Source organism: Macaca nemestrina, chromosome 15 (genome assembly GCF_043159975.1).
Source record: "Macaca nemestrina isolate mMacNem1 chromosome 15, mMacNem.hap1, whole genome shotgun sequence".
Lineage (NCBI taxonomy): Eukaryota > Metazoa > Chordata > Mammalia > Primates > Cercopithecidae > Macaca > Macaca nemestrina.
The window spans coordinates 105,120,463-105,146,636 of record NC_092139.1 but is presented as its reverse complement, the minus strand read 5'-3'; the positions used below and the strand labels follow the sequence as shown (position 1 = coordinate 105,146,636).

At 58.1% G+C, this 26,174-nt stretch overlaps 1 protein-coding gene across 1 annotated transcript in view; it reads left to right on the top strand.

Annotated features, from left to right (window-relative positions):
- Positions 1-22,448, top strand: part of LOC105464486 (caspase recruitment domain family member 10) — a 30,000-nt gene extending 7,552 nt beyond the window's left edge. Inside the window, exons 5-21 of the mRNA XM_011712444.2 lie at positions 2,117-2,314; positions 3,602-3,757; positions 4,323-4,448; positions 5,881-6,072; positions 7,785-7,919; positions 8,252-8,367; positions 9,357-9,385; positions 9,850-9,973; positions 15,371-15,530; positions 15,955-16,066; positions 16,510-16,753; positions 16,930-16,999; positions 18,297-18,399; positions 19,669-19,827; positions 19,922-20,037; positions 20,605-20,717; positions 21,445-22,448. Coding sequence (XP_011710746.2) covers positions 2,117-2,314; positions 3,602-3,757; positions 4,323-4,448; positions 5,881-6,072; positions 7,785-7,919; positions 8,252-8,367; positions 9,357-9,385; positions 9,850-9,973; positions 15,371-15,530; positions 15,955-16,066; positions 16,510-16,753; positions 16,930-16,999; positions 18,297-18,399; positions 19,669-19,827; positions 19,922-20,037; positions 20,605-20,717; positions 21,445-21,679 — 2,388 coding nt within the window. The 3' untranslated portion in view covers positions 21,680-22,448. The remainder of the gene's footprint in view (positions 1-2,116; positions 2,315-3,601; positions 3,758-4,322; positions 4,449-5,880; positions 6,073-7,784; positions 7,920-8,251; positions 8,368-9,356; positions 9,386-9,849; positions 9,974-15,370; positions 15,531-15,954; positions 16,067-16,509; positions 16,754-16,929; positions 17,000-18,296; positions 18,400-19,668; positions 19,828-19,921; positions 20,038-20,604; positions 20,718-21,444) is intronic.
- The last annotated feature ends 3,726 nt before the right edge of the window (positions 22,449-26,174 follow it).

Genomic DNA, 26,174 nt, shown 5'->3' with positions numbered 1-26,174 from the left:
ATTTGTGGAATTGCCTGACCCAGCCTCCAGACCCGTGCGCGTGTGTGTGTGTGTGTGTGTGTGTGTGTGGTGGGGGTGCCATTCTAACCTCTCAAGGCTGGGGGAGTAGCAAGTCATTTTCCAAGAGAGGCCAGGGGACTCCTGGGGCACCAAATATTGCATGCCTGACTATGGCACCAGAAGTCATTGTGACCTTTTCCCAACAATGACTTCATTTTATAGCCTGCCACCTGCTGCCACTCTTGTCACTGTCTGGCCACCTCAGACCCCACATGCGTCACAGTTGGCTGAGTGCACTCATAGTCCAGCAAACTGACCATGCACGTCTGCTCCCAGCTTGGTGGTCACCCCACAGCTGCCCACTCACCACACTGGGCCAACTTCTGGCTGCACACTCCAAACTGGTGATCGATTAGGGGCATGGGATTTTATTTAACGCTGTGAAGACAGCCACGGTCACACTGTGGCAGCTCTGTAGCCTGCCTTTCACAGTTTAGAGGCCTCTGCCCACTTGCTGTCTTGTTTAATTCTTGCAACACCTTTGGAAGGCAAATGATGAGGCCAGGAGATCGACTGGGCCCATTTTACTGATGAGGAGACTGAGGCCCAGAGGAGGTAAGTGACTTGCTCAGGATGACAGAGCCCAGAAGTAGCAAAATTGAAACTTGAACCCTGGACATGGAGCTCTTGAGGGAGCATGAACCAAAAGCCAAATCTTCTGGAGTAGAGGCTCTCTTAGGAATTCCTTTCAGGGTGGACCGGACTAAGTCTGTTCACTGAGAGTATGTTGAGGTGAGATGTTGGCTTGTAGGGGGAACGTCTGGTTCCTGGGCTGGATGAGACCCTCAACTCTTAAAACCATTGTCCTCTCCTCTCCCCTCACACCCCAGGTACAGATGAGAAGATTGAGGCACAGAGAGGGACCATGACTTGTCCAGGGTCACACTGAGCTAGAGACGGAGCTGGAGTCTGACCCTGTTTTCATTTTTTGTTTTTTTTCTCCTTCTTCTTTCTTTCTTCTTTCTTCCTTCTTCCTTCTTTCCTCCTCCTCCTCCAGCCTCTTCTCCCCTCCTTCCCCCTCCTCCTTCTCCTTCTCCTCCTTCTCCTTCTTCTACTCCTCCTTCTCCTCCTCCTCCCTCCTTCTCCTCCTCCTCCCTCCTTCCCCTCCCTCTTCCTCCTCCCTTCTCCTCCTCCCTCCTTCTTTTTTTTTTTTTTTTGAGACAGGGTCTTGCTCTGTTGCCCAGGTTGGAGTGCAGTGGCACGATCATGGTTCACTGCAGCCTCAACCTCCCAAAGCTCAAGTGATTCTCCTGCTTCAGCCTCCAGAGTAGCTGGGATAATAGGCACGCACCACCACACCCAACTAATGTTTTAAATTTTTTTTGTCGAGACGAGGTCTCACTGTGTTAACTAGGCTAGTGTCGATCCGCCCACCTCGGCCTCCTAAAGTATTAGGATTACAGGCGTGAGCACTGCACCTGGCCTGGTTTCCCGTATTCTTTTTTTTTTTTTTGAGACCGAGTCTTGCTCTGTTGTCCAGGCTGGAGTGTAGTGGTATAATCTTGGCTCACTGCAACCTCCACCTTCTGGGTTCAAACGATTCTCGTGCCTCAGCCTCCCTAGTAGCTGGGACTACAGGCATGTGCCACCACGCCCGGCTAATTTTTGTATTTTTAGTAGAGACGGGGTTTCACCATGTTGGTCAGGCTGGTGGGATTACAGGCGTGAGCCGCTGTGCCTGGCCCCCCTTCTTCTGGATGTGGCCCTCCTCCTTTTCTGCCATGAGGATACTGGGCTAAATTGACGGGAGTCAGTGTCAGAACTGCGGGACAGACAGCATGTTGTGATGCAGCACGTCCACCCACAAGTTCTTAGAGTGGATTCCCCTGGGGGCGGTGTCCTTGGCCTTACTGCCCACTGCTTCTTCCTCAGCCCTGTTTGTTTTATATCTGCCCAGCCTCTCCTGTTTTCATAGACAAGTCTGGGGAGGGACCCTGCTTCGGCTTCTCTGGGAATCTGGAAGGCATCCAGGAGTGAGGGAACAGGACTTCCCACCCCTGTGACCTGTGGCTCCCAATGTGTCCCCCTCTGGGCTGACCCATGTCTTGGGCTCCAGGTGGATCAGCTCAAGCTCAAGGTGAGTCGGCTGGAGGAAGAGTGTGCACTGCTGCGAAGGGCCAGAGGATCGCCTCCTGGGGCAGAAGAGAAGGAGAAGGAGAAGGAGCCGGACAACATGGACCTTGTCTCTGAGCTGCGTGCTGAGAACCAGCGGCTGATGGCATCGCTGCGGGAGCTGCAGGAGGGCCTGCAGCAGGTACCAGGACCAGGGGTCGTGGGCACAGGCTGGGGGGTGGTAAGGAGGGCCTGCAGCAGGTACTGTGGCTTGTGGGTGCAGGCTGTGGGGTTGGGGGTTGAGAGGACCTGCAGCGGGTACCAGGGCCAGGGCTTGTGGACACAGGCTGGGTGGGGGGTGGTTGGGAGGGCCTGCAGCAGGTACCAGGGCTGGGGCCCATGGGCATGGGGGTTGGGGGGGTGGTCAGGAGGGCCTGTAGCAGGTACTACGGCCAGGGCTCGGGGGCACAGGCTGCGGGGTGGGGGGTCAGGAGGGCCTGCAGCAGGTACCAGGGCCGAGGCTTGTGGGCACAGGCTGGGGGGGCGGTCAGGAGGACCTGCAACAGCTCTCACGGCTGGGGTTCATGGACATGGAGTGGGGGTGGGGGTTAGACCCGGAAAACAGGCCCTCTTGCTGCTTGCTCATCCTCCCAAGTCCTGGAAAGCTGAGGATTTCAGAACCAGGGATCTGAGATCTGGATGGAGTCCCAGCAGCCTCTTGCCTGAAGCTCTGAGCTGAGGGCCCTTAGCACGTGGCTGTCCCTGATTGTCTGGTCTAAGGTGTGTGAGCAGCCTCCAGAAGGCCCCCGAACTCCCTAAAACTGTCCACCTGATTTTGAGTGTGAGCATTTTTCTGGGGAAAGGGCCCCAGCTTTCATTTGATTTGTAGAGAGTGTGGTCTGGTGGTCCCAGGGCTTGCTTAGTGTCCTGTGGCAGGTCAGTGGCAGGTCAGCGGCTGCATGGGCCTGCCTCCGGGCCATTGTTCCACACAGGAAGTGGGGGATGGAAACCAGTGTGTTTCATGAGGTTGGGGCACTTGGCTGGAGTGTGGGTCTGGGGGCAAGATCTTAGGCCCAGGGTCTACCTGTATGGGCCAGGCTCAGCCCCTTGAAGGCCCCTAGTCATGGGGGTGGGAATAGGCCTTGGAAATGGCCACCGTCTGCTGCCCCGGATGGTGGGTGAGGGCCAGAGCACAAGTGTGTGCCTGGTGCTTGTTTAGGAATAAGATCCTGGCTGAACTTGTCCAGTCACACCCTTATTCACTTAGCTTATTAGCCAGATGCTCCCTGGAGGGTAGCTAGGGCTGGTGGGGCCACGCCCACTTTGCCGAGGGGGAAACAGAGATCCAGAGAGGGTCCAGTCCCCAGGCCAGCATGGCAGAGCTGGTCAGGTGGGTTTGGAGGGCTGACAGCCGTGTGTCCCCTTCCTTCCCATGCCCAGGGTGGGCCCCGAGCCAGACCCTGAGGTGGCCCTGCCCTGTGATCCCCAGGAGGCAAGCCGGCCAGGGGCCCCAGGCTCCGAGCGCATCCTGCTGGACATCCTAGAGCATGACTGGCGGGAAGCTCAGGACAGCAGGCAGGAGCTGTGCCAGAAGCTGCACGCCGTGCAGGGGGAGCTGCAGTGGGCCGAGGAGCTGCGCGACCAGGTGGGGCCCTGCCCATGCCCTGCCCCTGGTGGGAGAGGGTGTCAGCCAGGGCCAGTGTGCTCACACCTTCCCTGAGCATCCGCTTGACGCAGGTGCCTTACTGAGAACTGCATTCGTTCGTTCGTTCGTTCTCAGATGTTGACAGAGGCACCCTTCTAGGCGCTTGGGATGCTGCAGTGAGCAAAACAAAGGTGCCTTTTCCTTTAGGGGGAACTCCAGCAGGGGAGACCGGCAGTATGTGAGACACACAGTCCCACGTCATATAGCCAAAGGCGATGAGCACCGTGGGAGACGCAGAGCTGGGGAAGGGGCCGGTTGCAGTTTCAGTGGGGAGGCCAAGGGTGACCAGATGGGTGAAATGATGATCATTCTTCTGGTTTTACAGATTAGGCAGTTGAGGGCCCGTGAGGTAAAGTCAGTGGCTCAGACCACTCCACTGGGCAGGAGGGGACTTGTTATCGGGTCTCAGGCTCTTCGCTCTCACTGGCCCTCCTGGGCACCTGCTGGTTAACTTTCTGGTGGTCCCCAGCCCTGTGGTCTGACCCCGCCCCCGTGCCACCCTCAGTACCTGCAGGAGATGGAAGACCTGCGGCTCAAGCACCGCACACTGCAGAAGGACTGTGACCTGTACAAGCACCGCATGGCCACTGTCCTGGCCCAGCTGGAGGAGATTGAGAAGGAGCGAGACCAGGTGAGCCCAGCCTGCTGTGTACGAGGCCCTGGGCCAGTTGCTGCTTCTCATATGGGAGGAGATGAGAAGCAATGGAGGGGACTAGAAGGGTAGAAAGAGAGGTTAGCAGCTCCCTGGTGGGTTAGCACAGGGCACAAAGGCTGGGGGAACAGACAGGGGACCTGGAGCCCTTGAGATACCAACCTTACACCCTGGACCCACTGGCCTCGTCTGAGCTCCTATGGCAGTTACAGAAGCTGGTCCTGGTGTCTTCATTTCTGAATATCCGTTGTTCTGTCCATCTCAAAGACAAGGCCAGTACAGAGGAGGTGCTTACAAATAGAAGCCGATGAAGAAATTCTCAAAAGTTTTGGCTCTCCGTCCCTGGGCACTATGAGCCTTGTCTCCTGCCAAGGTTGTAGGGTGGGCTGAGGACCTCTGGCCAGTGTCACCAGGTTCCATGTGCAGTGGGGGAGGGCGGGAGGTTTTTGTTCTTGACCAAGTGTGAATCCCACTAGAGGAGTTGAAGTCTACATATTGTTATTATTATTATTACTTTTTGAGACTGAGTCTAGCTCTGTTGCCCAGGCTGGAGTGCAATAGTGCGATCTCAGCTCACTGCGGTCTTCACCTCCCGGGTTCAAGTGATTCTCCTGCCTCAGCCTCCCAAGTAGCTGGTATTACAGGCATGCCACCATGCCCGGCTAATTTTTGTATCTTTAGTAGAGACAGGGTCTCACCATATTCACCAGGCTGGTCTTGAACTCTTGGGCTCAATTGATCCACCCACCTCAGCCTCCCAAAGCGCTGGGATTACAGGCGTGAGCCACCGTGCCCAGCTGAAGTCTACATATTAGAAATGCCCTCAGAATCCCCTGGCAAGCTTGAAAGTGCAAAACTGGGGCTTCATTCTCCAGATGTTCTCATTCAGGTGGTCTGGGGTGGGCCCCAGGAATCTGCATTTTATGGGGCTGCCCTCAGCTCTCTCTGAGGCATGGCTGTCAAGTCTGGACCATGGGTCTAGATCTAGAGCCCCTGGTCTCCACTGTGGATGCAATGGGCTGGGTTTGACTCCCGGCTTCTCCACCAACTGGGATGCTGGGAGTCAAGCCCCTGGCACACAGCAGGTCTCGTGGAAAAGTTTTCATTTCTTGGTGAAATGGTGAGAGCCTGGATTCTGCAAATGGACTGCCCGATTTGAATCCCAGCTCTCTCTCTCCTGGCTTGGTTTCCCCAATCTGCAGAATGAGAATAATGATATTAATAGTATCTCACTAAGCCAGTTAGTATGAAGATATTTAAATGAGTTGATATTTAGCTCAGGGCCCGGCACACAGTGCTCAGTAAGTGATAGCTGCCGTTCTCCTTACTGTCCCCATTCTCCAAGTCATAGGCCAGGATAGCTGGGCCAGGGTGACTCCTTCAGCTGCTGCCTCCCCTCCCCCAACCCTAGGCCATCCAGAGCCGTGACCGGATCCAGTTGCAGTACTCACAGAGCCTCATCGAGAAGGACCAGTACCGCAAGCAGGTGCGGGGCCTGGAGGCAGAGCGGGATGAGCTGCTGACGACACTCACCAGCCTGGAGGGCACCAAGGCTCTGCTGGAGGTGCAGCTGCAGCGGGCCCAGGGTGGCACCTGCCTCAAGGTGAGCGGGTCAGGACTGTGGGAGTCCTGGTGGGAAGGCTGGGGTCCTGGCAGGAGCTCTTGGCCAGGGCTGGGAACGTGCCGGCCCTGGTGGGAGACCTCAGCCAGGGTAGGAAGCTTGGGGGAAGTGGTAAGAGCCCTCAGTTACGAGTGGGAACTTGAACCCAGGCTGGGCTGGGTGTGGGCTGGTGAGCAGGCAGGGGGCATGTTGGTCTCTGACTCTCTGGGGTTGCTTCTGGGACACTAAGAATAGTTTGGAGCTGGTCTTTGCATTTAGGTGGGGAAAGCTGGCTGCCCGAAGGCCTGTGTGCTTGTTAGAATGCAAAGCCTGGGCCTCAGAGACCGGCTAGTCAGGACTAACATGAGCCTAAGCATCCCTCAGAGAACAGCTGGTCTAATCCTCTCATTGCACAGGGCCCAGAGAGGGTCAGGGGCTTGCCCAAGGCCACACAGCCAGATGGCACTGGAGCTGGAGTCCCAGACCCATTGTAAATTGGATCGTGGTCCTCAGGCTGCTGCTGGGAGCTCTGCTTTTCCCTTTTTCTTTTTTGAGACGGAATCTTGCTGTGTCACCGAGGCTGGATCCCAGGTTAAAGCTATTCTCTTCCCTCAGCCTCGTTAGTAGCTGGGATTACAGGTGCCTGCCACAACGTCCAGCTAAGTTTTTTGTATTTTCAGTAGAGATGGGGGTTTCTCCATGTTGGCCAGGCTGGTTTCAAACTCCTAACCTCAAAGGATCCTCCCACCTCAGCCTTCCAAAGTGCTGGGACCTGCTTTTTCTTTTTCTTTTTTTTCTTTTTTGAGACGGAGTCTTGCTCCGTCGCCCAGGCTGGAGTGCAGTGGTGCGATCTCAGCTCACTGTAGGCTCCTCCCCTCCCCGGGTTCATGCCATTCTTCTGCCTCAGCCTCCCAAGTAGCTGGGACTACAGGAACCCGCCAACTCGCCCGGCTAATTTTTTGTATTTTTAGTAGAGACGGGGTTTCACCGTGTTAGCCAGGATGGTCTCGATCTCCTGACCTCGTGATCCGCCTGCCTCGGCCTCCCAAAGTGCTGAGATTACAGGCATGAGCCACCGCGCCCGGCCCCAGCCTGCTTTTTCCTATTTTGAGTTGCCTGACAGTGAGCTCTGCAGGATTGGTGTTTGAAGCATTGAGTCCCAGAGGAATATATAGGAAAAGTCAGCATTAATCCATGACTTGTTTTTTTTAAACCCCCAGTGGCTTTTTTGCTGTCTGGTAAAGACAGAGTCCCTTTTCATGGCCAAGAGGCCCTGCGGATGGGATTCCTTTTGTCCTCTCGCCTGGTTCTGTAGGTTTCAGCCTTTCAACTGGAATGCATCACAGTCCTGCCTCAGGGCCTTTGCACATGCCGTTGGTCTGCCTGGACCATCCCAACTGGACCTACTTAGTGCCTGTATACCCTTGAGTTCTCAGTTCAAACCACACTTTCTTTGGAGAGTACTTGGACTCCCAGGCTGGATGGGGTGTTTGTATGTTTTCCACACCCCAGGCACCTTCCTTTTGCTGTCGTCTTAGCTTGAGGCTATTTTGTTCACATGTCTCTTGGTTTACAGTTTGTCTCCCTGTCTAGGCTGTGAGCTCCCTGAGGACAGGGATCTGTCCCTGTGCTGGCACATGGCAGGTGCTCAGTAAAGGACTGACTGTCCTGGGCCTAGCACTGCTCACCTCCTTCCTCCCCTCTCCCTCTTCCAGGCCTGTGCCTCCTCCCATTCCCTGTGCTCCAACCTCAGCAGCACTTGGAGCCTGAGCGAGTTCCCCTCCCCTCTGGGAGGCCCAGAAGTACCTGGGGAGGCCGCTGTCATGGGGGGACCTGAACCTCACAACTCGGTAAGACAACTGCCCCATCCCAAATAAGGGGGGACGCTGCTGTAGCATTATTACTAACGTAGAGAGTGCGTTCTGAAGGATCATTTCACAGGTGAGGACACTGAGGCGCAGGGAGGCCAAGTACTTTACTGAAGCTCACCCAGAACCATTTCCCTGCCAGGCCTGGGTGCCAGGAGGCCTGGGGAGCCACCCACACACTGTAATCTTGCAGACCCCATTCCTCTGTTCCGGGCCCTAGTTCTCATCTGTGGAATGGGCACAAACCAGGTGTGCTGAGGACTGGGGTGGTGCTGAGCAGTGGGGGTGACCCAGGCCCTGTCATGGCATTGCAGGAGGAAGCCACAGACAGTGAAAAGGAGATCAACCGGCTCTCCATCCTGCCTTTCCCCCCTAGTGCTGGCTCCATCCTCCGCCGGCAGCGTGAGGAGGACCCCGCACCCCCTAAGAGGTGAGATGGCTGGGGATAGCAGTAGACACCCAGGGAGGTGGGGCTGCTGTGTCCTGAACAGCCACCTCCCAGAATCTGCAATGCCAAAATCAGGTCCAGGCAGGCACTTCCCTTTATTGCCCTCAGATGGCTGGAGCTCTGGAAACCCAGGCCCTGTGAGACACAGGGGCTACCAAGGTTAGGGTTAAGACAAGGCCGATGGGCAGAGCGAACTCAGTCCTAGCCAAGCATCCTGGCAGGGGAGTCACTGGGGGTCAAGCCTCGAAGATCCTATACCCAAGGAGAAGCTTGATGGTTCAGGACTAGGGGGCGTGAAGAATGTTTCAAGGTGTCAGGGACCTCGAGCAAGAAAGCCAGGCCTCAGGTTTGGGCATCAGCAGCAAATAGGGACCAGAAAATAGGGACCAAGGCGTACCCTCTGGTAGCAAGACCAAGGGCGGGAGATAGCCTGCCTCCTGGGGCGCGATCCCTGTCACTACTTTTCCCCTGTAAGTAGCCCTTGATTTTTTCCTTTACTGGTGAGAGGCTGGGCCTGGGAGGCTGTGGTCAGTATGGCCTTGGTCTGTGTGAATCTGTCCCAAGGAGGCATCTGATGAGGAGGCCATGGTTTAGTTTAGGAGGCGTACCTGGGAGCCACAAACCACAAAGGTGGCAAGTGAGGGTGAGGTGAGGGGTGAGAGATCAGGGGTGGCTTCCAGGAGGAGGTGGCATTGAAAGAGCTGGCTTTGAAGGGCATGCCAGGGCATTGTAGGTGGAACAACACTGGACAGAGGCCAGGACATTAACTTCTTGCCCTGTGAGTTTAGGGGAGCCAGGTGGCATGGATGCCCTGTACCTGGGACCCCGCCTTGAGTCCAGCCTGCATTTGCTTGGGGGCTGTGAGACCTTTATCTGGTGTGGGGGCAGGACGAGGGAACAGGGCAGAGTGCCCACCATGCCTCACCTCCTGCCCCCTCCCTGCCCCCCCTCCCTGCCCTCTCTCTGCCCAGATCCTTCAGCAGCATGTCAGACATCACAGGTAACAGCCCTTGGGTTCCATGGGGAGGGCTCCTCTGGGGAGGGGGGAGGTGACTTTGCAGTCCACCTGAAGCCTGCCACCCGCGCTACCCTTGGCCTGCATCCCCTTCCCTGAAGCCCCACTGTGGCCCCTGCCAGGCAGGAAGGTTGTGCTTGGGAGGCCCCTGGGGGCTTTGGTTCTGGCCTTTCACCCTGAGCCCAGTCCTGGGCCTCACTCTTGTTCCTGGCTGTGATGTACGAGGCTCTTCAGTTCTGGGCCACCTTTCACCCTCTTCCAGGAAACTGCGGGGTCAGCCTGGTGGGCCCTGACCTGTCTCTGAGCCCAGTGGGTCTGATGTGTTCCTGGGGCCTCCAACCTGCCAAGGCCCCTCGGGTCCTGGTCTGGAGGGGGTCAGCCCCGGTCATGGACCCCGGCCATCCCTGTTTCCCAGTCCCAGACCCCTGAGCGTTGTTCTTTTTCCCCAGGGAGTGTGACACTTAAGCCTTGGTCCCCTGGCCTCTCTTCATCCTCGTCCTCCGACAGCGTGTGGCCTTTGGGAAAGCCGGAAGGCCTCCTGGCTCGGGGCTGTGGCCTGGACCTCCTCAACAGGTACTGTAGCTGCCTGTGGTGGGTGGAGCTGGGGTGATTGCTTGAGAGGGGAACAGGAGTGAGGTGGGAGGAGCAACTGCCTCACCCCTGTTTTATGCAACTGTCTGAAGATTAAGGTCTGTAGACACTGGCAGCCCTTAGATTCAAATCCTGCTGCCGCTCTTGATTGTCCCTGTAACTTGGGTGGTCCCTTCACCTCTGTGGGCCTCCATTTGCTGAGTAGCTAAAGGGAGATAATGACCCGTTTTGCATGGAGGTCTTTTGAGGACTGTGCTCACAGAAGCAAAGCACCCAGCTCTGCCAGGCACATAGCAGGTGCTTAGTGATAGTTGTCACTACAAGCTATCCTTGTCCCAGTGTCCTGCCTGTCAGTCCCTTGGCTCTGAGTCCCTGGGACTGAGCCACCCAGCAAAGTTTCATGCTGTGGGTGGGCTTGGGTCTCCTCAGGAGCCCCTGTGACTGGGCCAGCCACAGGCCCGTAACAGGAGTCACAAAGCCCATTAGCACAGAGTGCACTGTAGGCGACGTGCTGTCGGTGTGGCCGGTGCGTGGCCGCTGTTCACACTTGCCAGCGTATCTAAGGAGGGGTGAGGCACAGCGGGGGCTGCACTGCCATTGTGGTCTTGGAACTCAGCTGTGAGCAGAGGGCAGGTAGGGAGAGCATCCGGTGACTGTGGAGGAGGAGTGAGGGGGAAGGGCGAAAATCAAGGCTTCCTGAGTCAGGCCGGGAAAGTGTGGACTTTGGCTTGTACACTCTGGGAAATGTGGGAGGGTTTAGTTATTAACTGCAAGGCCAGCTGCTGGCCGTTTTACAGCATGCTGTTTGTCCTGGGAGTAGGCATAATTACGATGATCTCTGTTCCATAGAGGAGGTAACTGGGGCTCAGAGAGGTTAAGCAACTTGCCCAGGGTCCCACAGTTGGGAAGTACCAGGTCTGGGTTCGTAGTGACCTGATGAGATTTGGGTTTTGGAAAGGGCGTAGCAAACGTGAATTGTCAGCGCTGGAATGTGGGGGTGTTGGCTGCAGAGGGACGGGTCACGCAGCAGATCAGTGCAGCATTGGACCGGGGCCTCTGGCCTCCGGAGCGGCTTTGTCAGGCCAGTGTCCAGGCCCTGCCCCCACCAGGCCCCCGGCAGTGGGCCCAGCGAGACATTGTTTTTGCCTGTGCAGGACGTGCTTCTCGGGGAAGGGGTGGAGGTGCCTCCCTTCCTGCTCGCCTCAGCCCTTCCTCCCTTCCTCCAGTTTGGGCTGCAGCAGGGGTCCTGGCTGCTGTCCAGGGGGCGCCAGCATGCAGCCAGGGGGCAGGAGCCTCTGTCCCAGTCCCGCCCAGGCCCCACGGTCACATGGGGCCACTTCTGCTGCCCATGCTGTTCCTGGGGAGGAGAGAGGATTCTGGGAAAGAACACAGGCTGGGGAGGGCGCAGAGGTGGACCGAGAGAGAGAGAGAGAGCCACCGCGCCCGGCCAAGGCTGGAATTTTAACCTGGTTACACAGACCAGGACACTGAAGTGCAGAGACAGTTAGAAATTGGTCCCAAGGGACGTGCGTGGTGGCTCACGCCTGTAATCCCAGCACTTTGGGAGGCTGAGGCAGGCGGATCACGAGGTCAGGAGATCGAGACCATCCTGGCTAACACGGTGAAACCCTGTCTCTACTAAAAACACAAAAAATTAGCCGGGCGTGGTGGTGGGCACCTGTAGTCCCAGCTCCTCGGGAGGCTGAGGCAGGAGAATGGCGCGAACCCGGGAGGCGGAGCTTGCAGTGAGCCGAGATTGTGCCACTGCACTCCACCCTGGGCGACAAAGCGAGACTCGGTCCCAAAAAAAAAAAAAGAAATTGGTCCCAAGTCATAGGCCCCTCGGAGCTGCTTGGGGATTCCGACATGCCTTCCCCCTGTCTCAGCTGCTGGAGATCTCACATCTGTGTTGTGTGCCCACTGTGTGCTGGGCACCATGTTAGGCATTTTCTCTCCTCTTTCCCATTTCCTGTCCATCTCTTGCCCTCAGCCTCTGCCCTGTCTTTCCCAGCTCCTGGAGCCTGAGTGCCGGGAGGGGGATGGTGGATAGTGAGGGGCTGGGGCAGGCAGGGGGATGGGCTGACAGATAGCCAGGTGGGAGACAGCAAGGGAGAGCTCATGGGGCAAGTGAGGTGCTGGGTGAGAGGGGCAGGGCATGGAGAGCACTGGAGGGTTTCGGGGTGTCGTCTCCCCAGCATAGCCCCGCCACTGCCCCAGCTCGCTCACGTGGCCCCAGGGGATCTCTGGCACTTTCTGTCTTTGTAAAGAGAAGGTTCCCATAAGTCATTGCCTGGCTCCATGGCCTACTAGCTGTGCCATTCTTGGCAAGTTAACTTTCCTGTGCCTCAGTTTCCCTTATCTCAACCATCGGGTTGTCAGGAGGATTGACTGAGGTGATCTGTGTGGCATGCTTCAGTCTAAGCATCAGGTCCCTGACCTGGTACCAAGCAGGCATGCAGACTACTCAGACATCTTCCCACGGGGCCCTGGGGGACACTCACTGAGGCCATGTGGCCCGTCACTGCTCAGAGCTGGCAGAGCTGGCAGACTTGCCCCATTCCTGTCTGCCTGTGACCTGACCTGACTCGGGGCGGGTGACCGGGAGCAGGTGGCTGGGGACACCGTGCTTCCTAGCACCCCACAGGCAGCCAGCTGGTGAGCCAGTCCCAGGAGCGGGGAGCAGGTAGCCCCTCTCCCTGCCATGTTATTTCTCTACCCCTCCTGCTTGTCTCTACCTCTCCTGCTGAGGCGGGGCGGGGGCGGGGGGCGGCTGGGAGGGACCCTATCTGGACCCTGCTCCTGGCAAGCCCCCAGGTGGGCTCTGCAGACTCCGAGGATGCTGGGAGTGGGTATTCCTGATCTGCGGATTCTCAGAGAAGTCACTGGTCCTTTGAGGAGGTTTGCAAGGGTGTCCTGGAGGAGGGGGTGCCTGAGCTGGGTCTTCAGGGATCTGTAGGAGTTGTCAAGAAGAGCCTGAAAAACCTGTGGTCAAGGCTGGGATCAGCCTTGATACTTGCATTGCAGAGGGGAGGGGTGGGGGGGAGGGAGCGAGTAGAGGTGGGTGGGGTGGGTGGGGTTGGCGGAAGAGCCTGGGTGCCGGCTGCTCACTGGGCTCTGGTCTGGGGAGGCCGTGATGGTCAGTTGTCTGTGGGTTTGAAACAGGTGAGGAAACTGAGGCGAGAGAGGTGATTTGTTATGAATTACATCTGGTGCCAGTCAATGTCTAGTTTTGACAGAGCACTTAGTGTCTCCTGGGCCCTATTCTGAGAGCTGCCCATGTCTAAACTCAGCGAGTAGCCAGGGAGGTAGGTGGAGCTGAGGCTCAGCGGCTGAGCGGCCTGGCCATTTGACCCCAGAGTTCCTGCTGGCGCCCTGCGTGCTGTGCTTCTCAGACCATCTGACCACAACCCACAGTGAGAGAAACCTGGTACACACGCCTGCAACAAAAAGGTCATGAGATAATAATTGGATTTTCCTGGGGTGGGGGATAGCCTTGTACTTTCTATTCCATCGCATTATCTAGCTGTGCCAGTCACAACCCAGTGAATGTCACCACCCACTAAGGGCCAGGCCTGCAGTTTGGAGGCCCCAGAGCTCTCTGGTTTCCCCTTCTCCCTGCATTATCTTTTATTCATGTGCCCCCCCACCCACACCCACAGAGGGCAGGGGGTGCCACTGTCAGCCTCGTGTTATGCATGCGGTAACTGATGCTCAGCAACCGGCTCATTTGCCCAGGCTAGGGTACAGTTTGCCCTGGGGTTTGGAGCGGACCGTGTGCTCCAGCCACACACCCAGGGCCGGCATAGCCAGGCCGGGTCTCAGGCCTGCCACCTTTCCATGCCACCTCGATGCAGCCAGGACATGAGCACTGACTGATGCCTCCCACGCCTGCATCTGCCCAGCCCCTCGGCCTGGTTCTGTGTCTTACCTGAGGGGGCAGGGCTGCTCCCCAACGGTGCTGATTGGGTGAAGGTCCTTGCAGCCTCGCCCTCCCCAGGCTGGCAGCAGGGGGCAGTGCAGCTGTGTCTGGGCTGCAGCTCCTGGGTGGATGTAGATGCTTTGCCCTGCTGCCTCTCCAGCCAGCACACCTGCTGACCTTAGTCTCCCCACCTCCTCCAGGCCAAGGTGTCTGGCAGGGGACTTTGGGTCCATTTGTCTCTGAGCCTGGCCACAAGGCCTCACCTTTTCTCATCCAGGGACAGGCAGAACCCTACCATGAAGGGGATTTTGGTGATGTCTTAACTGTCAGTGGTCCCCCTGCCCATGGGAGGAAAACCAGACACCTCTGTTCCACGCCCTCCAAAGGGTGGCTCCAGCTTGCCTTTCCTGGGAGCTGCTTCCCAGGATGTAAAATGAGAATTAGGACAAGGAGCTCAGCATGGTGTCTGGTGCATGGAAAGCACCCAGGAAGTGTTCGCTGCTGTTGTTATTAAATTCTTCCACACATTGTGTGTTCTGTCCTCTACACCTTTGCTTTGATATATTCCTTCAGCCTGGAACTCCGTTTCCTCCACCTGTCACCAAAGTGCGTCTATTCTTCACCAGTGTGTAGCCCAGGTACTTCTTCCGTGGGAAGCTTCTCTCTGCTTCTATGGCTGGTTGTAACCACCTTCAGATCTGTGCCACGTGCTAATGGCGACCTCCCTCCTCAGACTGTGAGCATAACAAGCGTTTTTTTTTTGAGACAGAGTATCACTCTTGTTGCCCAGGCTGGACTGCAGTGGCACGGTCTCGGCTCACTGCAACCTCTGCCTCCTGGGTTCAAGCAATTCTTCTGCCTCAGCCTCCCGAGTAGCTGGAATTACAGGCACCTGCCACCACGCCTCCCTAATTTTTTTGTATTTTTAGTAGAGATGGGGGTTTCACTATGTTGGCCAGGCTGGTCTCGAACTCCTGACCTCGTGATCCACCTGCCTTCGCCTCCCAAAGTGCTGAGATTACAGGCGTAAGCCACCGTGCCCGGCTGTATAACAAGCTTTTATTAGTCATCTGCTATGTGCCAGACACTGGGTTTGGTGCCAGGGATACAGAGCGTAACAGTATAGAAGTTTGGTCCTGGAGGCATTCGTTGTGATGGAGGAAACGAAAGGGCCGTGGCAAGGCAAAGTTGGAGTGCTCCTGTGGCAGGCTCCACTGCACCGTGTGCCCAGGTTCAGGGGAGAGGCCGCTTGTGATTTGAGCTTTGAAGGATGGTCAACATTTCCCAGGTGGAGAAGGCAAGGAAGGGCATTCCAGGCAGAGGGCACAGAAGATGGAGAGGCCTGGGGGTGGCAGTCATGGCATACTTGGGAAATGGAATCACTGTGGTTTTCCAAGAATGCTGAACTGAATCCAAGTACTGACTGGACTCTAATTCTCATCTCCTTTCTCCCTTCTCAGGTCTCTAGCTATTCGGGTGTCTGGCCGGAGCCCCCCAGGGGGCCCAGAGCCGCAGGACAAGGGACCAGATGGACTGTCGTTTTATGGGGACAGATGGTCTGGGGCTGTGGTGCGCAGGGTGCTGTCTGGGCCTGGGTCCGCCAGGATGGAACCAAGAGAGGTGAGGCCCCGCCTCCTGAGCTGGGGGGCGGGGTCAGTGCTTTGGCCCGGGCTGGACACCGCCTAGTTGGTGGATCAGGATCACTGGGCGGAGCTTCTGGGGATTGGCCAAAGCAGAAGCGGGCTGTGATTAGCTGCGGTTGCCCGCTCAACCAGGGTTAATTGAAGTCTGATTGGGCGGGGACTGGGAGGTGGAGCCAACTGACAGCAGTTACATCCCTGCACTTCAAGTCGGATGAGCTGGGTGGGTTGGGGAGTCCTGTGGATGAGGGCGGGTCTGACTGGGCTGGGCATGGCAGTTTCTGAGGGGGCGCTATCTGAGTTGTGAGGCATGATCACCCCCACACCCGGTCTTCCTCCAGTCCCTGGGCTGCTCTGCTCTCAGAGTCTCACTTCTTTCCCTCCCTGCCTGGGTTTTCTCCCAGCAAAGGGTGGAAGCTGCTGGTCTGGAGGGGGCGTGCCTGGAAGCCGAGGCCCAGCAGAGAACCTTGCTCTGGAACCAGGGATCCACCCTCCCCTTCCTGATGGACTCGAAGGGTAAGTCTGGCTTGGGAGTTGGAGCTGATGGCCCTAGAGGGGTCCTCTAACCCATGGTGCATGGGGGCAGGGGGATCAAGGACCTGAGAAGGGACCAGCCTTGCCCCAGTTGCCCTTCTCCTGGCTTCCCCGCTGCTGACACCTCTTTCTGTCTGTCCTTGTGCCCTTTCTGTCTCCCTCTGTAAGCAGCTTACAGAAAAGGAGCACTGCATTAGGAGTCCAGAGACCTGGGTTTGAGTCCTGGCTCTTCTCCTAGAAGGCACTGGCCTTGGGCAAGTCCCTGCTCCCTCTGGACCTAAGTCTCTCATTCTAAGAAGGGGAAGGTGAAGTCCTGGGAGCTCAGGCCTCGAGAGGGCCATGACTATGGCCCCACCGAGGCCGATCCTGGACCTCACCATCCTCCTCTCGTCCTCCTTGTTGCCCCTTGCCCCATCCATGCCCAGCCTGCCAGTCCTTCCACGAGGCCCTAGAAGCCTGGGCAAAGGGGCCAAGTGCTGAGCCCTTCTACATTCGTGCCAACCTCACCCTGCCTGAGAGGGCAGATCCTCATGCCCTTTGTGTGAAAGCCCAAGAGATCCTTCGGCTGGTGGACCCGGCTTACAAGCGGAGGCAGGAATGGTTCTGCACCCGGGTTGACCCCCTCACTCTGCGGGACCTGGACCGGGGCACCGTGCCCAATTATCAGAGGTGATGCAGAGCCAGGAGCTGGGGATGGGGTCCTCCTGGGAGCCAGGGCCCAGATGGGGGTGCTCTCCCTCCTCCTGCAGTCCCTCACCATCCTCTGGGACAGGGCGGGGGATTCAAGGAGAAGAGATGCGGTGCTTTCCTTCTTCCTACACACATGATGTCACTCCGTCCCACAGAGCCCAGCAGCTCCTAGAAGTTCAGGAGAAATGCCTGCCCTCCAGTCGGCACCGAGGCCCCCGCAGTAATGTGAGCACAGCTGGGCGGGAAGTGGGTGGGGGGGCCCCAAGGGTGGAGCCCAAAAGGGAGCTAGCAGGCTCTGTTCTCTGGCAACCTAGGAAGACACTCCCTCCCTCCTTCCCTGGTGATTTAATTGGTCATCTACTATGTGCCCAGCAAACAGAACAGCAGAGCTCACCATCCGGGGTAGTTTAGAGATGAAATGAGGTAAAGTGTGCCTAATACTCAGGAGTACCCCTAGCACATTTGATAGGCCAGGCGCGGTGGCTCAGGCCTATAATCCCAGCACTTTGGGAGGCTGAGGCGGGCGGATCACAAGGTAGGAGATCGAGACCATCCTGGCTAACACGGTGAAACCCCGTCTCTACTAAAAATACAAAAACAAAATTAGCCTGACGTGGTGGTGGGCACCTGTAGTCCCAGCTACTTGGGAGGCTGAGGCGGGAGAATAGTGTGAACCTGGGAGGCGGAGCTTGCAGTGAGCTGAGATCGCGCCACTGCACTCCAGCCTGGGTGACAGGGCGAGATTCCGTCTCAGAAAAACCCAAAAAACAAAAAACAGCAGTCACGTACCCTTTTCCAACGCCTGGATGGTGGCTGGGCTACATGGCCAGCCCTGCTGTGCACAAGGGCAAGTGAGGCTCAGAGCCATCAGATAAAGGAAGAGCAGGGCCCCAGCCAGGCAGCCTGCATTCGACCCCAGCTCTGCCACTATCACTTGTGTGACTGGACAATCACCTGAACCTTCCTTGAGGCTGTTTCCCTATCTGTAAAATGCGGGGGTTGCACTGCCTCTCAGGCTGTGTGCATGGCGGGAGATGGCCTCCGTGAGTTATTGCCCCTCAAGGGCTTAGTGAGTGAGTGTCATGTCATAGGCATTGGAGACCTGTCAGATGTTGTTATTGGTTTCATTAATGTTCCTACCAAGGTCACATTGCTAATTCATTGGAAGAGACCCTAAAGTTTGCCTCGTATGTGACATTTGGTTCCTCTTGGTCTCTGGGCCTCAGTCTCCCCATCTGTAACTTAGGGGTTAGACCTAAGGCTCCTCCACCGGGCTCAGACGGGCTGGTTTCCTGGGGCCACAGGGATGGCTGCTCTCATCTGCCTGGGGGACTGCGCTGGGCCAGGGAGGGGCAGGAGAGGGCCTGGTTGAGGAGGACATCTTTGCTGACCCAGGCTCTTCCGGCAAGCCTGGACCACAGTGGCTGTGGGGTCCACTCTGCCAGGGGTCCCGTTTCCTCCTCTCTCCCTGAGCGGGCGGGGCTGAGCTCTCAGATGCTCCTCTCTTCCTGCACCCTCCCAGCTGAAGAAGAGAGCCCTGGACCAACTGCGGTTGGTGAGGCCCAAGCCCATGGGGGCGCCCACAGGGGACTCCCCAGAGCAGCTGCTGCTGGAGCCCTGTGCAGGTGAGTGCGCGGGGGCAAAGCTGTATCCGTGTTGCTCCCGGTGTCCAGGGATGTGTGCAGCTGGGTGTCCTTTAGCTTGGGTGGCCTCTTTGGCCTGGAAGGGCCTGTTGTGAGGGTTCCAACAGGGGTGGGGGTCATGCTGGTGACCTGAGAGACAAGACCACCCTGCTGCCATGGTGATCGCCAAGGTTGAGGGAGACCCTGCGGGGAGGTGCATGTAGGCGTGACTGCGACTGTGGGTTCAGACAAACATGGGCTTGTTCTTGTCTGGCAGAGTGTGTGTAGTGGTAGGTGCTGTGAGGACCCAGGGGGGTTCCCGGAGGCAGTAGGGTGAGGTCTCAGGCCAGACAGGGAGAAGGGGCTGTGGGAGCTCAGATGAGGGAGTGGCAAATCTGGGCAAGAGGAGTGGGTAGTCAGGGAAGACTTCCTGGAAGAGAGGGAGTTTCCGCTGGGGCCTTCAGAGATAAAGAGGAGTTCGTTCCAGGCAGAAGGCACAGAGGCATGGCTGTGTGTGGTGTGTTTGGAGGGTCTTGGGTACAGCAGGTGAGTATTGAGCACCAGCTCCGTCAGGCATTGGGGATGTGACTGTCCCTGCCCTCATGGAGCTTGCCGTCTAACTCGGGGGTAGGGGGTCAGATAATCCCACCTGTGAACACAATTAGAGAGTGTGAGGTGTACGGTGGAGGAGAACCGGGGGCCATGGGGCACATGCCAGGGGCCCTGCTGTCTGGGGACCAGGGAAGGTGTGACCTAGGCTCTGAAGGGAGGGCAAGGGTTAACTGGACTGAGTGGCGCGGGGGTGGGGCTTTGGGCAGCCTCAGGTCATGCAAAGGCCCTGTGGTTGGAGGCAGCTGAAGGGAGAGTGGAGGTGGTGGTGTGCGGTCAGTGGCTGGCAGCCTCCCCAGGCTCTCAGGCAAGACTGCATCACCTGCGTGGGGGCTGTGGTTTTTATTCCTGAGAATCTGGGAAGTCACTGGTGTGTTGAAAGCAAGGGAGTTAACATGATCTGATTTGCTTTTTAAAGCCTCTGTGGCTGCTGGGTGGAGAATGACCTGTAGGGGGCAGGGATGAGGCAGACAATCAGGGAGGAGCCTACTGCCACCGTGGGTCCTACTAAGGGAGAGTGTATGTGTGTGTGTGTGTGTGTGTAGGAGGAGCAGCAGCAGGACTTAGGAAGGGATGGGTGGCGGTGTGGGTTTTGGGGTATCAAGGAGCTGGTATGCTGCCTGCCTGTGCCCTTATCTCTTCTGCCCCCCTCCCCTGCCACAGAGCCAGAGCGGAGCCTCAGACCCTACAGTTTGGTGCGGCCGCTGCTGGTGTCTGCCCTGCGGCCCGTGGTGCTGTTGCCTGAGTGCCTGGCGCCCCGGCTCATCCGCAACTTGCTAGACCTGCCCAGCTCCAGGCTGGACTTCCAAGTGTGCCCAGCGGGTGAGACCGTGTGCCGTGGAGGGGAGGGCTGGGGGGCCCTCTGGGCAGCTGGGCCCACGGACCCTTCATCTCTCCCTCTCCACTCCCTGTGCAGAGAGCCTCTCCGGGGAGGAACTGTGCCCATCCTCAGCGCCTGGAGCCCCCAAGGTTCAGCCTGCCACCCCTGGGCTGGGCAGCAGGATCCGGGCCATCCAGGAGTCTGTTGGGAAGGTGGGTGCTGAGGGCTGGTCTGGGGTGCTCAGAGAGGTGGCCCAGAGTGGGAGCTGCTGTGCTGGGCTTGAGCGCCGGCGTCTGAGTGCGGGCCGTGCTCTTGCTGCTCACTGGCAGGGCGGCCCTGGGCAAGTCCTTTCCCTCCTGTGGCCCTCAGTTTCCTCACCTGTGGCCTGGGTGTGTGGGGGCAGTTGACTGCATGTGGGCCCCCCTTGAGGTGTCTGGCTGACACAGCTCACCTACACGTCCTTGTCGCTGAATTTGCCACTCTCCTGGGAGCTGGCGGTTGGCTGGCGGGTGGAGGGTGGTGGGTGGGTTTGGGTCGGCTTCATCCTCTGGGTGGGGAGGTTGGGTCCTGAGGGGGAGGTCTGTATCTCCAGGTTGCTCCATGAGCCCAGGCTTCTTGTCTGTCCTGTTGGGCTCCTTCCTCGTTGCCAGGGTCCCTCTGGGTGGGGAGGCAGGACTTGCATCTGGGAAGGCGGTGATAGGGGACCCTTCTGGGAGCACAGCGTGGGAGGCTGATGTCTCTGGCCCGAGAGTACAGTGTAGCCTCGATCCTCCAAGCAGAAGCACTGCCTGCTGGAGCTGGGCGCTCGGGGTGTGCGGGAGCTGGTGCAGAACGAGATCTACCCCATCGTCATCCATGTGGAGGTGACTGAGAAGAATGTCCGGGAAGTCAGGTGAGGCAGGTGGGCGGGTGGGGCAGCGGGCAGGGCACTCAGACCCCAGAGCTTGTGCCTTGAGGATGTCTCTCTCCCTCCCCTCTCTCTCTCCCTCCCCCACTCTCTCCCTCCCTGCCTCTCTCCCTCCCTCCACCCTCCCCCTCCTTCTCCCCTACCCCTCTGTCTCCCTCCCCACCTCTCTCCCTCCCCACCCTCCCTCCCCCTCCCTCTCCCCTCCCTCTTCCCTCTCTCCTTCTCCCCTACCCCTCTCTCCCTCCCCCATCTCATTCTCCCCTACCCCTCTCTCCCTCCCCCATCTCATTCTCCCCTACCCCTCTCTCTCCCTCCTCCTCCTTCCCCCTCCCTTCCCCTCTCTCCCTCCCTCTCCCTCCCCTTTCTCTCTCCCCCATCTCTCTCCCTTCCCGGTCTTTCTTCCCTATCCCTCTCTCCCTCCCCCCTCTCTCCCCCGTCTCTCTCCCTCCCCCCTTTCCCCCTCCCCGTCTCCTCCCCTACCCCTCTTTCCCTTCCCCCCTCCCCCTCGCTCCTCCCTTCCTCCCCCCCTCCTCCCCTACCCCCCTCTCTCCCTTCCCCCCACCTCTCTCTCTCTGTCTCCATCTGCCATCTGTCTCTCTTGAGTTGTCCGTCTTCTCTCTCTGACTCTTCCCCCTTTGTCCGTCCCTGTCTCCTTGTCTCTGTGTCCGTCTTGGTCCCCCACTTTGACCACCGCCCACTCCTCTCTCGGCAGGGGTCTGCTGGGCCGGCCAGGCTGGCGGGACTCAGAGCTGCTGAGGCAGTGCCGTGGCTCAGAGCAGGTGCTCTGGGGGCTGCCCTGCTCCTGGGTGCAGGTGCCCGCCCATGAGTGGGGCCACGCAGAGGAGCTGGCCAAGGTGGTGCGTGGCCGCATCCTGCAGGAGCAGGCCCGCCTCGTGTGGGTGGAGCGCGGCAGCAGCAGAGGCTGCCCCGGCAGCAGTGAGGCCTGAGGTTCATCTGATACCTGCAGCTTCTTCCCAAGTCAGGGGGGACCCTGGTGTCTGCGGTGCAGCTGGGCCCTCCCACCCTGAGCCTTCCTAGACCCTTGGACTCTCAGACACAGGGCCCTTGGCTCTGGCATCTCACCCCCAAGACTGTCTCTGGCCCTGCCGAGCCTGCAGGAGCCCCGGGACAGAGCGCCCATTCCCCTCTACTTGCTGCTCTGGGCCTCCCCACATGTCCTGGGGTCTCCACATTCCCACTAGTGGGTCTCACATGTGTGTCTGTGTCTTCTCCTTAAACACTCACCCTGGAGTCTGTTCTCACACCTGTGCACAGGTTTGCACACTCAAGTTCTCACGGGCAGGCTCAGGTCTGTCCCGCTGCCCTGGGCACGAGATCTCCCGAGGACCTGGGCCTGTTCTGCTCCCAGGAGCGCCGAGCCTGTTACCGCATGACTCCTGCCATCCAGCTCAGGTTCCTCATGGATTCAGCCATGCATGGACTGGGGGCTTCCCTGGCCCACGGTGCCCCTCGTGTCTCCTCACATGGGTGTCTGTGGTTCTCTCCTGTGTAAATGAACGCCCTAACACGCGTGCGTTCCTGGTGGGCACACGCAGGACCGTGCCTCACAGGGCCCACTCCCTGCCTATGTCTCCCTCTTGTGGGGCCGGGGAGGGCGGCTGCTCTGTCATGAGAATGTACGGCCCGTGGGTGATTAACGGGCCTTTTTCACTCAGAAGCTGCACATTATGGAACATTAAACACTTTTGTCATAGATGCTGGTGGCCTTCTGCTCACATGTATCCCTGGCCTGGGCCCCCGCCACTCTCCTCATTTGTCTCCCAGCTCAGGTGGATACCACCTTTCAGGTCCCCGCTTGCCCATTGGGAGGGTCAGATTTCCTGCCTGCCTCTTTCCAGGGCCGCCTGCCATCTGTGCTGGCGTCACCTTACCTGCCCCTGAATGACCAGAGTAGGGCCCCACAGATGGGCCACCCCAGTGCTCAGCCCTGCCCACAGCTGACCATCAGAGGAATGTCCCCCGGAGTGGAGCACCAAAACTGGCAGCGTGTGGCCTCAGACTGAAGGGACCTGGCTGCTGAGCCCAGGAGCTCAAGAGCAAACCCTTGGTATGCACGCAGGTTCCTGAGACAGCTCTACTAGAGAAAGGATGGTTGCTCCCACTGGGAGCAATCCAGGCAGCCTTACTGGAGGAGGTGCCACTTGAGCTTGGGAGTTGGGATTCCTTCCTTCCAGAACCACCTATTGGACCTCTGTGTCCAAGTGCAGGTGACTGTACTCAGCCACAGTGAGGAGCCTGGGCAGGCCCCTGGGGCTTAGGGTGTGGGTGTACTAACTACGCAGGGTAGCCTCAAGGGCAGAAGCTCAGAGGCAGCACGGGTTGGATCTGGCTACCTTAGATGGGGTCAGAAATGAGGTTGGGAAGGGTAAGTCCAGGGGTGGAGGGTTGGGAGCACAGGGGAGCTTCAGCTGTGCCCTGGAGGCTGTGGGAGCCTCTGGGGATGCGGGAGCAGGGTTGTGGGAGTTGACACAGAGAGGGCTGAGGCCGACGGGGGGCAGGGGCAGTGGAGGAGAGAGGAGCAGACAGGAAGGAGGGGCTCTGTGGCCTCCAGGGATGGGTTTGGATCTCCATGTTTGACAAGAAAAATGCTTAAGAAGGGGTCAGGGCTGGGGATTTGGGGTGGTGGGTGGAGAAGGGAATGGGGAAGCTGAGAGAGGGGATTGGGGTATGGATTGGGGGGCCACAGCTCCATCTTTAGTGGGAGGAGACAAGGAGTGGGTGTAGAGGAGAGGTGGTGAGGGTCTCAGAGACTGGACCACGCAGGATGACGGTGCCTGGGTATGGAGGCCAGGGTGGACGGTGGGCCCAGGCTGTCCCGGGAACTCAGAGAGGCTTTCCCAGGATGGAGTACAGGCTGCACAGGGCACTGTAGTTTGGTTGAAAACCAAAGCTCTGGTCAGCCAGGTGACCCTGGCAACTCGGATGACCTCTCTGGGCCCAGGGCCCCACCCCGTGAAGTGGAGGCCAGGATGGTAGAGTGAGCGTGGAGGTATGGATTGGCCACGGCTCGGTGAGCACGTGTGGCTGGGGCTGAGCCACTGCTTGGGAAACAGCTCTTCCCACTCTCTCCACGACAGGGTGTCTTTAACAAGGTGCAGATTGGACCTTGAGGCCTGCCAGTCTGTCACCACTGGGGTAGGGGCTGGAGAGTTGGACCCTGAGTGGCAAAGGCAGTGCCGTGGGGGAAGGGCAGCCTCCCTGCATGGGAGTCAGTGGCAATGCCCCTTTCCACTCCAGGCCTTCCCAGGTGTTGACCCTCCCATTCCCCCAGCCTCGTCCTCTCTACCTCAGGCAGTGGCAGTGGGCTTTCAATTTACCCTTAGCTGTGCTCCTCTGCTCATCTGACACCTGCCTGGGCTGCTCTCCCTGCCTGAATCTTCCTGAACTTTGAAGCCTGGCTGAGATACTACCTCCATGAAGCCCACCACCAGGTCCTCCCAGCCCTTGGGACTTCTCCTGGGCCATGCCATGTTCTGCCTTGTGGCAGGACGAGGGCATCTGTGTGGCTGTCTCTCAACGTCTGTGGCTCCCTGGGCATGGAAACTGGGCTGTGCGCATTTGGGTACATGAACCTCCCCCTGCCCCACAGTGAGCCTGGCCCAGTGCTTGGCCTGGGGACATGCAAGGGCCCTGTGACTTGGCTGTTACCCTTTCTATGAGGTGGAGAAGCCCACTCATCCTGTAATCGTTGCCAAGTCATATTTTGGTCCCCATTTCAGAAATGATGAAGGTAACTTGCCTAGTCACACGGCCAGTGAGTGGCGCAGTTGGATTTTTTTTTTTTTTCTTTCTGAGATGGAGTTTTACTCTTGTTGCCCAGGCTGGAGTGCAGTAGTAACATCTCGGCTCACTGCAACCTCCGCCTCCCTGGTTCAAGTGGTTCTCCTGCCTCAGCCTCCCTCCTAGCTGGGATTACAGGCGCCTGCCACAATGCCTGGCTAATTTTTGTAGTTTTGGTAGAGACGGGGTTTCACCATGTTGGCTAGGCTCATCTTAAACTCCCGACCTCAAGTGATCTGCCTGCCTCAGCCTCCCAAAGTACTGGGATTACAGGCGTGAGCCACAGCGCCCAGTCCCCAGTCAGGATTTGAACCTGGTCTGTGGAGCACAGAGCCTGGGATCATCACTAAGGCTGGCATCATCACCATTCTGAGAATATGGCCTGTGAAGGGGCCTGGCTGGGGGCTGGCCCATGAGAGGGTGATTCAAAGGGTTGGTTTTCCTTTCCTCTCCCCAAGCTGTCCTCATGCAGGGTTGAGCCCAGCAGGGCCAGTTCACTTCGCCAGCCACCTGGTACTTTGTTGTGTTGAATTAACATTGATTGAGTTATTGTCTGCCAAGCACTGTTCTAGGCACTGGGGATTAGGGACTCAGTGATCAAAAAAGAAATCCTGCCCTGATATTCTTATGGGGAGGACTGACAATAAGTAAATTAAACATACAGAATGTTGGAAGATGAAAAGCATGATGGAGAAAACAGTGAAGAAGTGGCTTGGGAGGGACAGGCCTAGGGGGCTGGGAAGGAGGCGGCGAGGGGTTGCAGTGTTAACAACGTGGTCAGGGAAGGCCTCACAGAGATGGTGACCTTTGTGTAAAAACCAGAAGGGAGTGGGGGAGTGAGACGTGCAGGTCTCTAGGGAGGGGCCCAGGTGGGAACAGCAAGTGCCAAGGTCCTGTGGCGGCCGCATGCCTGGGCCAGCCAGGATCCCAGGGGTCTGGAGTGGAGTAGCAGGAGATGGGGTGGGAGTAACTTGGAGGCCAGCTCACACAGGGCCTTGTGGGCTGCTGTGTGCTTTTTGGCTTTTGTTCTGAAGAAAATGGGAGCCAGTGCAGGCCTTGAGTGGAGGAGGGAGGAGGTGTGAGTGAGCTTGTGCGAGACATGATGGAGGTGGTGGCTGGAGAAGGCCCTCTGTCTGTCCACTGGCTGGATGCTGGGAGAGAGGCAGCTCCAGAGACTGCGGAGTGAAGTCAGGTATGGGCTGGGGCACAGCTGGACAGGTACCCTCAGGGGACCTCCTGTGAACCCGAAGAGGACCAGAGACCTGGGTTCCACCAGCTCTGTGGCTGAGTTGCTGGATTGTTTTTGTTCATTCTGTACCTTTGTGCCTTATGTCCTCAGCTATAAACTGGGAATGACAGTCCTAGTGCTGTTGTGAAGACCACAGGAACTGAGCAAACAACTGTGGGAGCCCCAAAGGTTAAGAGGTTATCACGGAGGGCTTCCTGGAGAAGGGAACCCTTAAGCTTTGAAGTCCAGATAGAATTCAGCCTAGCGGAGGGAATGTGGGTGAGACTGGTGGAAGATGGGAGAGCATCCCGGAGGAAACCGGTGAGCAAAAGCTGGGGGCTGGATGAAGCAGGACACCAAAGTAATGGGTGTTGAATGGGCCAAGCTGACAGCTCTCTGCAGGAGTGGACGGT